Source organism: Coregonus clupeaformis, chromosome 34 (assembly GCF_020615455.1).
Source record: "Coregonus clupeaformis isolate EN_2021a chromosome 34, ASM2061545v1, whole genome shotgun sequence".
In the NCBI taxonomy this organism is placed as follows: domain Eukaryota; kingdom Metazoa; phylum Chordata; class Actinopteri; order Salmoniformes; family Salmonidae; genus Coregonus; species Coregonus clupeaformis.
Window position 1 is genome coordinate 17,763,802 of NC_059225.1, and position 14,625 is coordinate 17,778,426.

General features: G+C 42.6%; 2 protein-coding genes across 3 annotated transcripts; both read right to left on the bottom strand.

Annotated features, from left to right (window-relative positions):
• Positions 1-771: 771 nt before the first annotated feature.
• c8g (complement component 8, gamma polypeptide) lies at positions 772-7,385 on the bottom strand. 2 transcript variants are annotated; one of them, XM_041861670.2, is made up of 7 exons: positions 6,941-7,385; positions 6,615-6,760; positions 4,733-4,803; positions 4,198-4,305; positions 3,591-3,695; positions 3,428-3,463; positions 772-1,221 (listed from the first exon to the last, which is right to left on the bottom strand). In XM_041861670.2, the coding sequence occupies exons 1-7, from the start codon at positions 7,118-7,120 to the stop codon at positions 1,043-1,045; spliced, it is 825 nt and encodes a 274-aa protein (XP_041717604.1). In that variant the 5' UTR covers positions 7,121-7,385; the 3' UTR covers positions 772-1,042. The 2 variants fall into 2 exon arrangements, with proteins under 2 accessions (XP_041717604.1, XP_041717605.1); XM_041861671.2 differs by having other exon boundaries at positions 772-859; positions 6,941-7,384.
• Positions 7,386-7,639: 254 nt separating this feature from the next.
• Positions 7,640-10,504, bottom strand: msrb2 (methionine sulfoxide reductase B2). The gene is made up of 5 exons (XM_041861669.2): positions 10,228-10,504; positions 9,695-9,792; positions 9,330-9,406; positions 9,017-9,164; positions 7,640-8,842 (listed from the first exon to the last, which is right to left on the bottom strand). The coding sequence occupies exons 1-5, from the start codon at positions 10,343-10,345 to the stop codon at positions 8,726-8,728; spliced, it is 558 nt and encodes a 185-aa protein (XP_041717603.2). The 5' UTR covers positions 10,346-10,504; the 3' UTR covers positions 7,640-8,725.
• Positions 10,505-14,625: the final 4,121 nt, after the last annotated feature.

Consider the following 14,625-nt stretch of genomic DNA (forward strand, 5'->3'; position numbering starts at 1 on the left):
ACTTGTACGGCCCCTCCCCCTTCTCTACTCCTCCCCTCTCCTAACCCCTTGGCCCCATTAGTTCGTCCCATCCCTCTCCATCCCCCAAAGATATGTAAATGTCACTCTTACACAACTGCACATGGGGGGAGTCTACACTGAAAGCAGAATGATTTGTCCCTCTCCTTCGCTCTCCTCTCCTCCCCCACAATGATAGTGCTAATCTATTCAGACAACTCGGATTCCTGATTACTACAACCTCCACCATGAAATACATATGTAAGCATGAAGACACACACGTGTACATACACACATGCATGCACTGACACATAATGCACAGTGTCCTCAGAATGAGCCAGTAAAGCAGTCCTCATGACCCCCGAGGGCTGCACGCCTGCAACATGTGAGTAATAAGAGTAAGTAAATGTAAGTGTGCAGGAAAGAACATTGTTCACAGAGGTCTCAGGTCATGTTGGGGTTTGGGGTGAATTCCTCCTAAAGGATACATATAGTTGAGGTCTGAAAGATACATAACTTTGAGGGATTCATAATGGCCCTGAACTCTCTTTGTTCTGAAGGAGGCAGGCAGAGTCTTGTAGGCAGGGAGTCGGTTACATAACACATGCGCACACACAGCCACAGGGATGTTTAGGGTGGGGGCTAGGGTTTGCAGACCCCCGTTTTGTAACTAAACTCCCTGATCTCGCCAGGCTACATCTGGGACTCATTAGCATGCGAGAGTAGACATATCCAGAGATGAGATTCAGTAGTGAGTACAAAAAAACACACATAAGCAATTCAATCATTTTATTATGCCATATGTTGCTGAGCAGTTGGAACATGGGCTCTTGGAATCTTCCTCAACATATTGGCACGCAGTCTGGGAAGGAAAAATGAAACAAGCTCAGAAGTAACACGGAAACATAAACTCAAACTATACGAAGTGAATTAAGTTAGACAAAAATAAGCATGTAAGTTCATTATGCAAATATGTTTCTATGCTATAGATTTGCAGACGCTTTTTCAAAATGAGGTAACAGTTAGGTAAACTTGTTTATGCAATTTATCTAACTGACCGTCGTGCAAGTACATTTCCACATGCCCTGCGAAGGAGTAAACGTGATGTTTTTTTTTTAGCAAAGTTAAAGGGAGTGGATGCCTTTTCCACCAATCTGCATCTGTCCGAATCCCAAATCACACCCTTCCCCTTGCCTCTCACCATTTGCACCGAGTGTCCCAAAGCTGAGGGAGTGAAAATCAAATGACTAAAATGTAAATGTAACCAAAAAAGTGTTAATCAAATGTATTTGAGATTTTTCAAATAGCCACCCTTTGCCTTGATGACAGCTTTGCACACTCTAGGCATTCTCTCAACCAGCTTCATGAGGTCGTCACCTGGAATCCATTTCAATTAACAGGTGTGCCTTCAAAGTTAATTTGTTGAATTTCTTTCCTTCTTAATGCATTTGAGCCAATCAGTTGTGTTGTGACAAGGTAGGGGGGTATACAGAAGATAGCCCTATTTGGTAAAAGACCAAGTCCATATTATGGCAAGAACAGCTCAAATAAGCAAAGAGAAATGACAGTCCATCATTACTTTAAGACATGAAGGTCAGTCAATACGGAACATTTCAAGAACTTTGAAAGTTGCTTCAAGTGGTGTTGCAAAAACCATCAAGCGCTATGATGAAACTAGCTCTCATGAGGACCACCACAGGAATGGAAGACCCAGAGTTACCTCTGCTGCAGAGGATAAGTTCATTAGAGTTACCAGCCTAAGAAATTGCAGCCCAAATAATGGTGTGGGGGTGCTTTGCTGGTGACACTTTCTGTGATTTATTTAGAATTCAAGGCATACTTAACCAGCATGGCTACCACAGCATTCTGCAGTGGTACGCCATCCCATCTGGTTTGGGCTTAGTGGGACTATCATTTGTTTTTCAACAGGATAATGACCCAACACACCTCCAGGCTGTGTAAGGGCTATTTTACCAAGAAGGAGAATGATGGAGTGCTGCATCAGATGACCTGGCCTCCACAATCCCCCGACCTCAACCCAATTGAGATGGTTTGGGATGAGTCGGACCGCAGATTGAAGGAAAAGCAGCCAACAAGTGCTCAGCATATGTGGGAACTCCTTCAAGACTGTTGGAAAAGCATTCCAGGTGAAGCTGGTTGAGAGAATGCCAAGAGTGTGCAAAGCTGTCATCAAGGCAAAAAAAAAAAAAAAAAAAGGCTATTTGAAGAATCTCAAATATAAAATGTATTTTGATTTGTTTAACACTTTTTTGTTACTAAATGATTCCATATGTGTTATTTCATAGTTTTGATGCCTTCACTATTATTCTACAATGTAAAGAATAGTAAAAATAAAGAAAGACCCTTGAATGAGTAGGTGTGTCCAAAATTTTTGACTGGTATTGTATATATATTTCCACACTATGTTGTAACAATACTGTGAAATTCGGATAATGCCCTTTTAGTACAAGAGCAGTTTGAAAAGACCGCCTGAAATTTCAGCCAGTTTTGGTGTAATGGAGTTTTGGTCTGCCTAGTGACATCACCATTAGTTAATAGACCAATAAGAAAGAGTTCCAAACCTCTCTTCCAATAACAGCTAGTTTTCAGTTCTCCCCTTCCCGTTCAAATAAGAAAGAGTTCCAAACCTCTCTTCCAATAACAGCTAGTTTTCAGTTCTTCCCGCTCAGACCACTCCCAGACAGTCCTAGCAACATTCTTGCTTGAGAAATTGCTCTTAGCTAAGAATATATTTTTGTTAATTTTTTACAATTTTAATTGAAAACAATCACAGTAAGGTACTTAATTGTTAACAAAAATGATTTGATATTGAGATAAAAACGGTTGCATTGGACCTTTAATACAGAAGAATGGAGCTGCACGCCTAATTATATGCCAAGTGCATTTGTTTATGTCTGATTTCGAGACATGACACATGTAACAGATGCAATAAAACCCAAATAAATTGTTTAACTTTACTGGTGTTTATATCTTGTAATGCGACTGGGGGGATTCGTTCATTTGAATGTCATGCTTGATTTATTATTTAAACATCATTGCATCATTCAAGTCACAAGTGTGTCCCGAAGTTGATGGCTTTATTGATCCCTTTGCCACTCTCTTGAAGTCACCCTCGGAGTTTCATCAGCAACACGTGACAACCGAGGGCCGTCCGAGCTAGTTGGTAGGGGCGAGTGGGAGGTTTGGAATCCTTGTCTCTCTACAACAGACGAGGCTCCGCTCCGCTTCCCAATGAAACCCCAGAACATCCATCCTCAAGTCAGCATTAGCATTCTCAACCTACTCTAGAAGAAGCCGTCTACATTTACATTGATGTAGCCTATATTTGGAAGAATCCCTTATTTTGCCATTTTAGGTCCACGATGCCCCACATAAATGGTTGAACAATTGTTTGAAATGGTATACTCACTGATCACGTGGTCCTTGTCCACAGACTGGCAGTGACCTGTACAGATTGGAAACATTTCATTTTAAGTATGTATGCTGGCTGTGGTAGAGATGTAGCTAGAGGTAGTTATGGCAGGCTGTGTTTGTGAGTTATGATAGAGAAGTTCCTATAGAGAAGTTCCTACTGTAGTTGGGGAAGGCGAACACATAGGCCAATCCCAGACCCTTTTTCTCAGCCAGGTCCTCAAACTTATCCAAGATGGCTTCTGAAAGGGTATCCTTGGATCTGCCTGTAGAGAAAACACAACAGCCTCCTTGAAATATTCTCAGTAACTTCAACATTAATGTTTCTGTAATGGTTTACTGGATGTGGCTTGGTGAACCATATCTCCCAGAAGTAATACCTAGGCTTTAGCTCCGCTGGCTAACAATGTATTGTCGTGGTCAGTATGAAAAATGTATGCACTCACTAACAGTAAGTCGCTCTGGATACGAGCGTCTGCTAAATGACTAAAATGTAAATGTAAATGTCAGAAGACCTGGCTTCAAACCGATATATTGTCCAATACTGTTGGCTTGCAGCATGGGCCTCCTGTAGCTCAGTTGGTAGAGCATGGCGCTTGCAATGCCAGGATTGTGGGTTCGATTCCCACGGGGGGCCAGTATGAAAAATTTATGCACTCAGTAACTGTAAGTCGCTCTGGATAAGAGCGTCTGCTAAATGACTAAAATGTTAAATGTTGTTAGCACAGGGTATCAATCAGGTTGGTAGCATAGAAGCTGCAGACTGACCGTAGAGCTTCATGGTGAGCTGTCCCTGTTTCTGGTAGTAAAACACAGCGTAGGAGCTATAGTCTGTCTCCCCAATCACTATCTCAGTGTTCAGCAATGGTCTGCTACCTTCATGGAAAACAACAACAGTTCATATTATACAGTAATATCAATAACTTTGGCACAAGATCAAATTTGCACCTCATTCTCAACTGAAGTAATTTGAATATGAACATGAACTCTCCTCTGCTGTTCCTTTGAAACACACATAGTAAATCTATCACAGTAATTGTTCCCAGACTATAAGGTGTGATTTGCATACTTTGAATGAAAAGCCAATCAGTTTAGAGCAGTGGAATGTTGGGGAGCCTAGGGGTTCCAGCTGCCATTTTAAAGAGACAAAGCAGAGCTATCAGAGATATAGCTGGAGGAGACGGCCGGGTGGAGGAGGAGACGGCCGGGTGGAGGAGGAGACGGCCGAGTGGAGAGGAGAGGAGTGTCTATAGCCAGTTAACAGGGCTGTAAGGCATGTCTCTGTGTGTGATAGGACTCTTACCATTGAGTAGAAGGCGTCCTGGGGTGGGGGTGATGGTGTACGCCTGCAAGATCTCCCAACACTGGTGGTTACTGGGGGGGTGGGGGGTGCAGGGGAGGGAGAGGACAAAAAAATAAAAAAATTACCTCAGCTGATCTGTCTATCTACTCAGGTAGCTTTAACATTGCATAAGACTTTGTGTGCGTGTGTGTTTGTGGGTATGTGTGTGTGTGGGGGGGAGGGGGGAGTGTTTGCGCGTTTGTGTCTGTGTGCATGCAAGCATGCGTGAGAGAACTTGCAACCATTTTGCAACTTGCACAGCCAACTATTTCCTCTGGTTCAGCCAGATTAATTATATAACAAGTCAAAACAGGCCTAAAACATTCAGTTCCCTAGTACGGGAACAATGTCTATAGAGCCAAGACTGTCTTATTCAGGTGAAAAGTGTTGTGGAGTGGTATAATTTCCTCTGTTTACTGACACTTTGAGTAAGGTTGACTTGACCTAAGAGACAGAGAGAAAAAGAGAGAGAGATAGCTGATACAGAGAGAATGTGAAGAGATAGAGGTAGATAGCGAGAGAGAGAGTGCTCTCTGGTGGTAGACATAGGTACTCTCAGAAAGAGAGGAGTTGGAGTGAAAGGAAGGAAGAGAGTGATAGAGGGTGCAAAGAGAGACAGATAGAGAACGGGAGAGAAACAAACAAAGAGAGAAAGAGAGTGAGAGAAGCAGAGAGAGATAGTTGCAGAGAGAGAGAAAGATAGAGAAACTTGCAGAATTCTGCAAAAATATACTTTGTGTACAAGCAGAGCAGAATTAGGACCATACCCGCTAGTTATCAAAATCCAGAAAATAGTTATCAAATTCTGCAACCACCTAAAAGGAAGCGATGCCCACACATTCCACCACAAAGCCATCACCTAAAGAGAGATGAACCTAGAGAAGAGTGCCCTCAGCCAGCTGGTTCTGGGGCTCTGTTCAAAAACAGACCCCACAGAGCCCCAGGACAGCAACACAATTAGACCAAACCAAAGAATGAGAAAGCAAAAAGCTAACAATTTGACACACTGGAAAGAATCAACCAAAAACAGAGCAAGTTGGAATGCTATCTGGCCTTTAACAGAGAGTACACAGTGGCAGATTACCTGACCACTGTGACTGACCCAAAATTAAGAAAATCCTTGACTATGTACAAACTTAGTGAGAATAGCCTTGTTATTGAGAGAGGTCGCCATAGGCAACTCTGCCTCTCAACAGAAGACAGGATATGTGCCCACTGTCCACAAAATGAGGTGGAAACCAAGCAGCACTTCCTAACCTCCTGCCAAATGTATGACCACATCAGAGACACATATTTCCCACAGATCACACAGACCCACAAAGAATTAGAAAACAAATCAAATGTTGATAAACTCCCATAGCTGTTAGGCGAAATACCGCAATGTGCAATCGCAGCAGCAAGATTTGTGGCCCGTTGCCATGAGAGAAGGGCAACCAGTGGAGCACAAACAACATTGTAAATACCCCCAATTTTTATCTGTTTATTTATCTTCTCCCACTATTCGTACTACAACTATTTTCACATTGCTAAAACACTTTACATAGCTGATAATATAACACTTGAAATGTCTTTATCTTTTTAAAACCTTTTTGAGTGCAATGTTTACTGTTCATTTCTAATAGTTTTTTGTTGATGTTGTTGAATGTGTTTCTTCTCACTTTTATTTATTGTTTATTTCACTTGCTTTGGCAATGTAAACATATGTTTCCCATGCCAATAAAGCCCCATTGAAATGAATTGAAACAGAGAGAGAAAGAGAGAGTGAGAGAGGGAGAGAGAGAGATAGAGAGAGAGAGAGAGAGAGAGAGAGAGAGAGAGAGAGAGAGAGAGGAGTGTAACTCACAGGCGTGTGGTAGTGCTAACAGAGAGAGCGGTGTTTGGGGAGGAGGGGGGCATCAGGGTCATCACCGTAGCCTCCACCTTCAGACCGTTCTTCATCAGGAAGTTACACTTAGATGCTGCGTTGACCAGGTACCACGTCCCTCCCATCTACAACACACACACACATACATGATACAGCAGGGATTTAACATTGACAACGTCAAGGCACGTCCGCCACTGGCTGTGTTTGTGGTGTAGTTGTGACATCATGGTAAACGATGTGTGTTTACACACACACACACACACACACACACACACACACACACACACACACACTCCTGTACCTACCTGTTGTATGTCAATGTTCTGCGGTGGGGGGGTGTCGTCAATGGGGTTCACCTTGGGCTTCTTGTGGGGTCTCCTCTGGGGTCGTGGTCGGCTTACTGCTCCCCCAACCGCCTCCGCCGACCCCCACAGACACACACACACCACCATCACCATGGTAACACACAGCCACACCCTGGTCATCCTAGCACTGTCCCCAAAACACTCCCAACACTTCTCTCTGCTTCTTCCTTCTGCTGTGTCTGTCCCACAAGGTTGTTATCACGATGCTGGTGTAATCTGATTGGTTCTGCCTGGATCCCTGTTAAATGATTATGTCTAGTGTAATACCAGAACTGATGTCCACCGACAGCCACTCTGGAAGAAAACGACCCACTGCTCTCTCAATCTATCTTTCCCTCTGTCTTGTGTCCGACCATCACTCTCTCTGTGCTGCTTCTTTCTGGACAGATGTTGACACACACACACACACAGAGGGGGTGATGACCTCTTGTTGAGTCAATCATTAACGGCCCTTTACTGGCAGTGGGCTGGACATACCAGTCAGTGCAGTGTGTGTTTCTGACAGAGAACAGGGCTACGGATGATGGATGTATTGTTGTAACTATACTGTCATTTACAACTGATTTATATTTTAAAACACAACACAAAAACACACTAGACTCTTTTGTCAATTGAACACAATAGAACACTTTCCAAACACACAAGAAAAAATACACATTTTATTGACAGAATATGCTCCATGTTGAATGGTTCACATGACAGTAGGTTCTACCACAGACACAGACTAACTGTACACAACAGCAGACACTAAGGGCTTGATTCAATCCATAGCTCCGAAGATCTGCATTATAGCGCAATTTAAATTTAAAGGTAATTTCCAATTGAGTCGACATATGCAGCGTTTAAAGCGAATGAAGTCTCCGCAAATGCAGGATCATTGCCTTTACATTTCAATTGCGCTATATTGTGGATCTTCAGCGCTACGGATTGAATGGAGCCTTAAGACCTGGCTTCAATGTGGTCACAGACACAGCCGCAGGAAGTAGGGGTGCCGAGGGTGCTGCAGGACCCCCTGATACATTTAAATAAAATAAAATAATACAAATGTTAAAAAAATTTCACAAAATCTTATTACTCCTGTGTGAACTATGTCTTTATTACTCCTTTATGAGCTGTCAAAAATACTCCTTATGTGTCAGTTAGAAGCAGTTAAAATTCTGTTTTCCTGTGTTTTGTATCATATTGTACAACAGCTGAAAAGCTATTTTTGTTTCTTTTTGACCATTTTAATGGAAAACTATTACAGTAAGGTACTTAATTTTTACCCAGAAATAATTTGATATTAGGATAAAAAACACTGCATTAGGCCTTTAACTCTCAGAGAAACCAAGTGACTATGATTGAAGACCCCTTAATATAAATGGACAGACATAAAAATGTGACCATATGAAACATATGACCTCCCTTTACCCCCTTCCCCCTATAACACACTGTACAGTAGTTGGGGCTAGGGTGAGGCTGGGAACACAGTCAGGTAAATACAGTCAGGTAAATATTACATGTTCATCTATGATCAGTTACAGAAAGATACAGACATAGAAAACAGTATCCCTGATGCCGAGGTCAGGAAATCAGGAAAATTCCATCTCAGGTCAGTGTTAGGGATCCAGGTGTCAGTTCTGTTGGGTTTTACTGGTCCTTCGGTTTGTGTTCTCTGGGTTTGAAGGTTGGTTCTGGTCAGGCCTAGGTGGTTTGAGATGGTTCTAAGCGGTTCTAGGGGCTCTACTAGTCGTCGGGTGTGAGATCTCTCGGTCTGAAGTTAAGAGACTGGCTGTTGATGCAGAACCTCTGTCCTGTGGGGTCTGGTCCATCCTCAAACACATGACCCAGATGGGCGTCACACTGTAGCCACACACACACACACACACACACACACACACACACACACACACGCACACACACACACACACACACACACACACACACACACACTGCAGGGTAAAAATAATACAGTAGAGGAGACAGAACACACACACCAACACATTTCTCTGCATTATTACCCAGAATGCAACTCACATGTTTACAGAGGACCTCTGTCTCGGCACTTCCCATGGTGTTGTCAGGGCGACGGATGATGGATGCGTGGCTCTCATCGCGCTCCCACGTCCCATGAGCCTCTTTGAACGCTGGCCAGCCTGTCCCAGAGTCATACTTTGCCTCTGAACTACAGAGAGAAAGAGAGACAGAGACAGAGACAGAGACAGACAGAAAGAGAGGTCTAGTAAGAGGTCTAGTCTAAACGCTCATATTCTGGTTAAAATTAAGATTTTAGGGGTTATAGTGAAGTCTGGCGAGGTGTTAGGGAGGTATAGGGGGGTTAGATGGTTACCTAAAGAGGGGAGTGTCGCAGCACACACAGTGGTACATCCCCACCTCACTATGGTTCAGATAGAGACCGCTGAAGGGCTGAGGACACAAATACACACACCTGGTTAACACACAGTAAACACACTATATGTTGTCTTTCTTGAAGCTTCCAGGTCAGTGCAAATGAAGGTGACGAAATGCAGCCCATATGTCATTCTTTAACCAACTGCTCCTATCTTCCACTCTGAGGAAGATTATAAACAAAGAATAAAGTCCATACAAACCTACACACTGAACCCACTGATGTTTATCAATGAATGTCAGTCTATGGTCATTGATGCTGAGGACAGGCAAAGTGTGTGTGCATGTGTGCTGTGTGTGACTCACCATCTCTGTCCCCTTCTCCCTCGTGACCACGTACTGTTCAGGGGTAAGTTTCTTCTGCCAGTCTGTCGTCTCATCATAACGAGTCAGAGATCCCGAGCCTGTAACGCACACACAGATAAGCAAAATGTGTTGAGCTTTTTGTTGCATTTTATTTATTTGTCATTGAAAAAAAATGTCCATTGCATTGTGCTTTTCATTTCCCCACTATAGCCTACTTAGTTTTGAGCACAATGAGTTTCTGCTCTTTGGAACAAATGTGACCCCCAGGAAAGATGTGACAGTAAGCATGTGACAGATGGCTGTCTGGCAACTTCCACTGGTCTATTCTGCATCAACCTATTACATAATAGGACAAAAATACTTGTTTATTTCTTTAAAATTATAGACTATGACCTAGAATTATAGATAGTCTATGAATAGGCGTTATTAAAATAGTATCTATTAAACTGATAGACAATAAAGTATCCTATCCAGATGCAAGCTATGTAATTATTCTATGAAGCCTAATTCGATTCTAACAGAATAGCTCATACCTGAACTAGCGGAGACGGGACGGATGAAAACAGGAACCCTGGTCTTGGGCAATAAGACGGACTTGCCAGCCACTCTCTGAGAGATGACGAGCGAAAGTCGGACGATAAAACGAGACATGTTTTCTCCTGCAGTGTTTGGCTGTGCGCTACAGTCCTCCGTGCAGCAAGTGTCTGTATCGAAGTCAAGTGCAGCCTGTTTGCGTTTTCGCTGCTCTGACCTACTCTGCGTTGACCGAGGACTTTCAACGCTCCAGCGAGTTCCTGCCGGTCCCTGCAGAACCGTTTCCCTCCCTAGCCCGCCCTGCTGTCCAGTATACGGTAGGCTACTGGGAAGACCCGGTCACAAACTAGATAGATTATTTAGGTCAGAGTTGATAAGGAAGATAACAGTGACAGAGGCCTATCCCTTCTTTTGTTGTTGGGCTGGATGGTTAAAATACTGTTTTTCCCCAACTATCCTATAAAAAAGAATCCACTATATATACACTACCGGTCAAAAGTTTTAGAACACCTACTCATTCAAGAGTTCTTCTTAATTTTTTTTACTATTTTCTACATTGTAGAATAATAGTGAAGACATCAAAACTATGAAGTAACACATATGGAATCATGTAATAACCAAAAAAGTGTTAAACAAATCAAAATATATTTTATATTTGAGATTCTTAAAATAGCCACCCTTTGCCTTGATGACAGCTTTGCACACTCTTGGCATTCTCTCAACCAGCTTCATGAGGTAGTCACCTGGAATGCATTTCAATTAACAGGTGTGCCTTCTTCAATGTTAATTTATGGAGTTTCTTTCCTTCTTAATGCGTTTGAGCCAATCAGTTGTGTTGTGACAAGGTAGGGGGGTATACAGAATATAGCCCTATTTGGTAAAAGACCAAAAGTCCATATTATGGCAAGAACAGCTCAAATAAGCAAAGAGAAACAACAGTCCATCATTACTTTAAGACATGAAGGTCAGTCAATACGGAACATTTCAAGAACTTTGGAAGTTTCTTCAAGTGCGGTCGCAAAAACCATCAAGCGCTATGATGAAACTGGCTCTCATGAGGACCGCCACAGGAATGGAAGACCCAGAGTTACCTCTGCTGCAGAGTATAAGTTCATTAGAGTTACCAGCCTCAGAAATTGCAGCCCAAATAAATGCTTCACAGAGTTTAAGTAACAGACACATCTCAACATCAACTGTTCAGAGGAGACTGTGTGAATCAGGCCTTCATGGTCAAATTGCTGCAAAGAAACCACTACTAAAGGATACCAATAATAAGAAGAGACTTGCTTGGGCCAAGAAACACGAGCAATGGACATTAGACCGGTGGAAATGTGTCCTTTGGTCAAGAGTCCAAATTTGAGATTTTTGGTTAAACCGCCGTGTCTTTGTGAGATGCGGTGTGGGTGAATGGATGAGCTCTGCATGTGTATTTCCCACCGTAAAGCATGGAGGATGAGGTGTTTTGGTGTGGGGGTGCATGCTGGTGACACTGTCTGTGATTTATTTAGAATTCAAGGCACACTTAACCAGCATGGCTACCACAGCATTCTGCAGTGATACACCATCCCATCTGGTTTGGGCTTATTGGGACTATCATTTGTTTTTCAACAGGACAATGACCCAACACACCTCCAGGCTGTGTAAGGGCTATTTTACCAAGAAGGAGAGTGATAAAGTGCCTTATTAGATGACCTGGCCTCCACAATCCCCCGACCTCAAACAAATTGAGATGGTTTGGGATGAGTCGGACCGCAGACTGAAGGAAAAGCAGCCAACAAGTGCTCAGCATATGTGGGAACTCCTTCAAGACTGTTGGAAAAGCATTCCTGGTGAAGCTGGTTGAGAGAATGCCAAGAGTGTGCAAAGCTGTCATCAAGGCAAAGGGTGGCTATTTAAAGAATCTCAAATATAAAATGTATTTTGATTTGTTTAACACTTTTTTCAAAAGAGCATTTCAAAAGAGCATTTCAAAAGAGTCATTCATATTTGATTATTTGCCTCGGAAACCCCTTAAGACTACATGAACTTAGAAGCTAAATAATATGTTTTAAACACTTTTGAACTCAGTTGGAGTTGAACCAACAGATAAGCAGGCAGCCCCAGCCTGCAGAGAGGGACTGACTGGGTGATCTGGAACAGTGGCAGGCCCGACCTTTACCACTTACACTATGGAACCATGCCAAAGGTGAATACACAACATCCACAATAATCACAGTGTGTGTCTTGGGAACAGATGTTTCAACATCATCTGTGTTATGTTGACAAGACATTACCCAACTTTACTAAGGTCAGACGCTGAGAATTATAAATCCATCGAGTCCATGTGACTTTGAATAATACTTTAATGACAACAGTGTCTTCTGGGTAAAATAACATAGCACAAAGATAGAATGGGATAGCAGCACAGTCTAGTTCAGACAGTTGATAACAGTTTAGTTCAGACTGGTAAGGTATAGTCTGGTATTGTATAACCTGGGGTCGTGTGGTGTGTTGGTCCTGAGCAGCCTCCCAGGGTAGTGTATGAGGTCTATGGTCTATAACAGGGATGGGCAACTTTGATGGGGGTGTGGGCTACAAAAACACGGAACTCAGCATGAGGGACCGCAGTGGCTCGTGGGTCTGCATAGCCACATCCATACACCCCGCCGAGACAGCTTCTAGCCCCAAGCCATAAGACTGCTAAATAGCAATAAAACTGCTAAATAGTTAATTAAATGGTTACCCTGTCCATCTACACTTACCCTATCTTGCACTGACTCAATGAACACTCACAAGACTATACAGTATCTACACACACTCACACACAAACACACACTACACTGACACTCTCACACAAAAACCACACACATTCACATACACTACATACACACACACGCATACCAACACATCACACACACACACACATTTTTACACTCATCATATGCTGCTGCTACTCTGTTCTTTGTTTTACTCTTATTATTATCTATCCTGATGCCTAGTCACTTTATCCTGCCTTCATGTACATATCTACCTCAAATACCTCATACCCCTGCACATTGATCTGGTACTCCCTGTATATAGCTTCATTCTTGTGTATTTTATTCCTTGTGTTACTATTTTAAAATGTATATTACTTTTTAAACTCTGCATCGTAGGGAAGGGCTCATAAGCAAGCATTTCACGATAAAGTCTACACCTGCCGTATTCAGCGCATGTGACAAATACAATTTGATTTTGTTGTGTCTTTCTGAGGCTCTATAGCTCCTGTCCCTGACTGGGCCTTTCTCTCAGCCAGAGCAGGCCTGTTTAACATGCAGCAGCATCAGTCCCACATCCACTCCCCTCTCCCCCAATACACTAACAAAAAACAATAGCACAGTGCCTACTGACCACTCTATCACTACAGACTACCAGAACTCTACACACACCACATGAAAACAACAAGGTCAAGATTACAGTAAAGCTAGAAATATTTTAATATTAAATATGAGACAAATGAATATGGAGCCACACAACATTTGGGTGAGTACTGATTAAGGTTGAATATTTTCCCGGTATTTTACAAATATTCCATCCAGAGAATAAATCTATTTTCTCCCAGGTAACCCGGTATTTCCAGCCAAAACAGGAAGTGTCATTCAAAAGCATTATAAAGCATATAAATATGTCTAGATTTGATTAAAGCTTTGATCAGCATGAAAATTCAAACCTGATGCTACCTGAGCTTGATGAGCCATATATTAAATACATTTTATGAGCCCTACGTTAACGATGTTGCGCACTGATGTTGGGCGATTAGGCCTGGCTCGCAGTCGGCGTTCCAATTCTTCCCAAAGGTGTTCGATGGGGTGGAGGTCAGGGCTCTGTGCAGGCCAGTCAAGTTCTTCCACACCGATCTCGACAAACCATTTCTGTATGGACCTCGCTTTGTGCACGGGAGCTTGATGAGCCATATATTAAATACATTTTATGAGCTCAAGCCCAATACATACACTATATGGCCAAAAGTATGCTCGTCCAATATCTCATTCCAAAATGTGTTGTCCTCATCTTCATCCTTCTAATGACATCCTTGAATAATATAGGACTAGAATTAGATGCAGAAGGCTTTCACTTGTCTTCACCAAGATTGAATGGTTATGGGTCTGAATAAATAACTGCTATAGCCTACCACCATTGCCCGTTCGCTCGTCTTTCAAACTACCCGTGAGTTCTATTGGCTGCTGTATTTAACGTTCAGCAAAATAGGGCTTGCGTCCCTCTTCGAATAGTCTATTGGTATAAGAAATGCTAAAAAAATTATGTCCAACAAGCTATTCTAGTCTAGATTTTCCTGCATGGGACTCCAAGAGCTAAGAAGCATTTTTTAACGAGAGGCTAGCGGAGCACAGGTGCGTGCGTATTGCGCACGAGACAGA

Bases quoted from the DNA above. Each gene is read 5' to 3' on its own strand.
- c8g (XM_041861670.2), bottom strand. From the start codon at position 7,120: ATGACCAGGGTGTGGCTGTGTGTTACCATGGTGATGGTGGTGTGTGTG. The intron at 4,804-6,614 runs GTGAGTTACACT...CCACCCCCCCAG, and splicing joins GTTAGCACTACCACACGCCT to TAACCACCAGTGTTGGGAGA. The intron at 3,464-3,590 runs GTAGGAACTTCT...CAATCTGTACAG, and splicing joins GTTCGCCTTCCCCAACTACA to GTCACTGCCAGTCTGTGGAC.
- msrb2 (XM_041861669.2), bottom strand. From the start codon at position 10,345: ATGTCTCGTTTTATCGTCCGACTTTCGCTCGTCATCTCTCAGAGAGTG. The intron at 9,793-10,227 runs GTATGAGCTATT...TGTGCGTTACAG, and splicing joins TCCCGTCTCCGCTAGTTCAG to GCTCGGGATCTCTGACTCGT. The intron at 8,843-9,016 runs GTGAGTTGCATT...GTGTGGCTACAG, and splicing joins CAGAGGTCCTCTGTAAACAT to TGTGACGCCCATCTGGGTCA.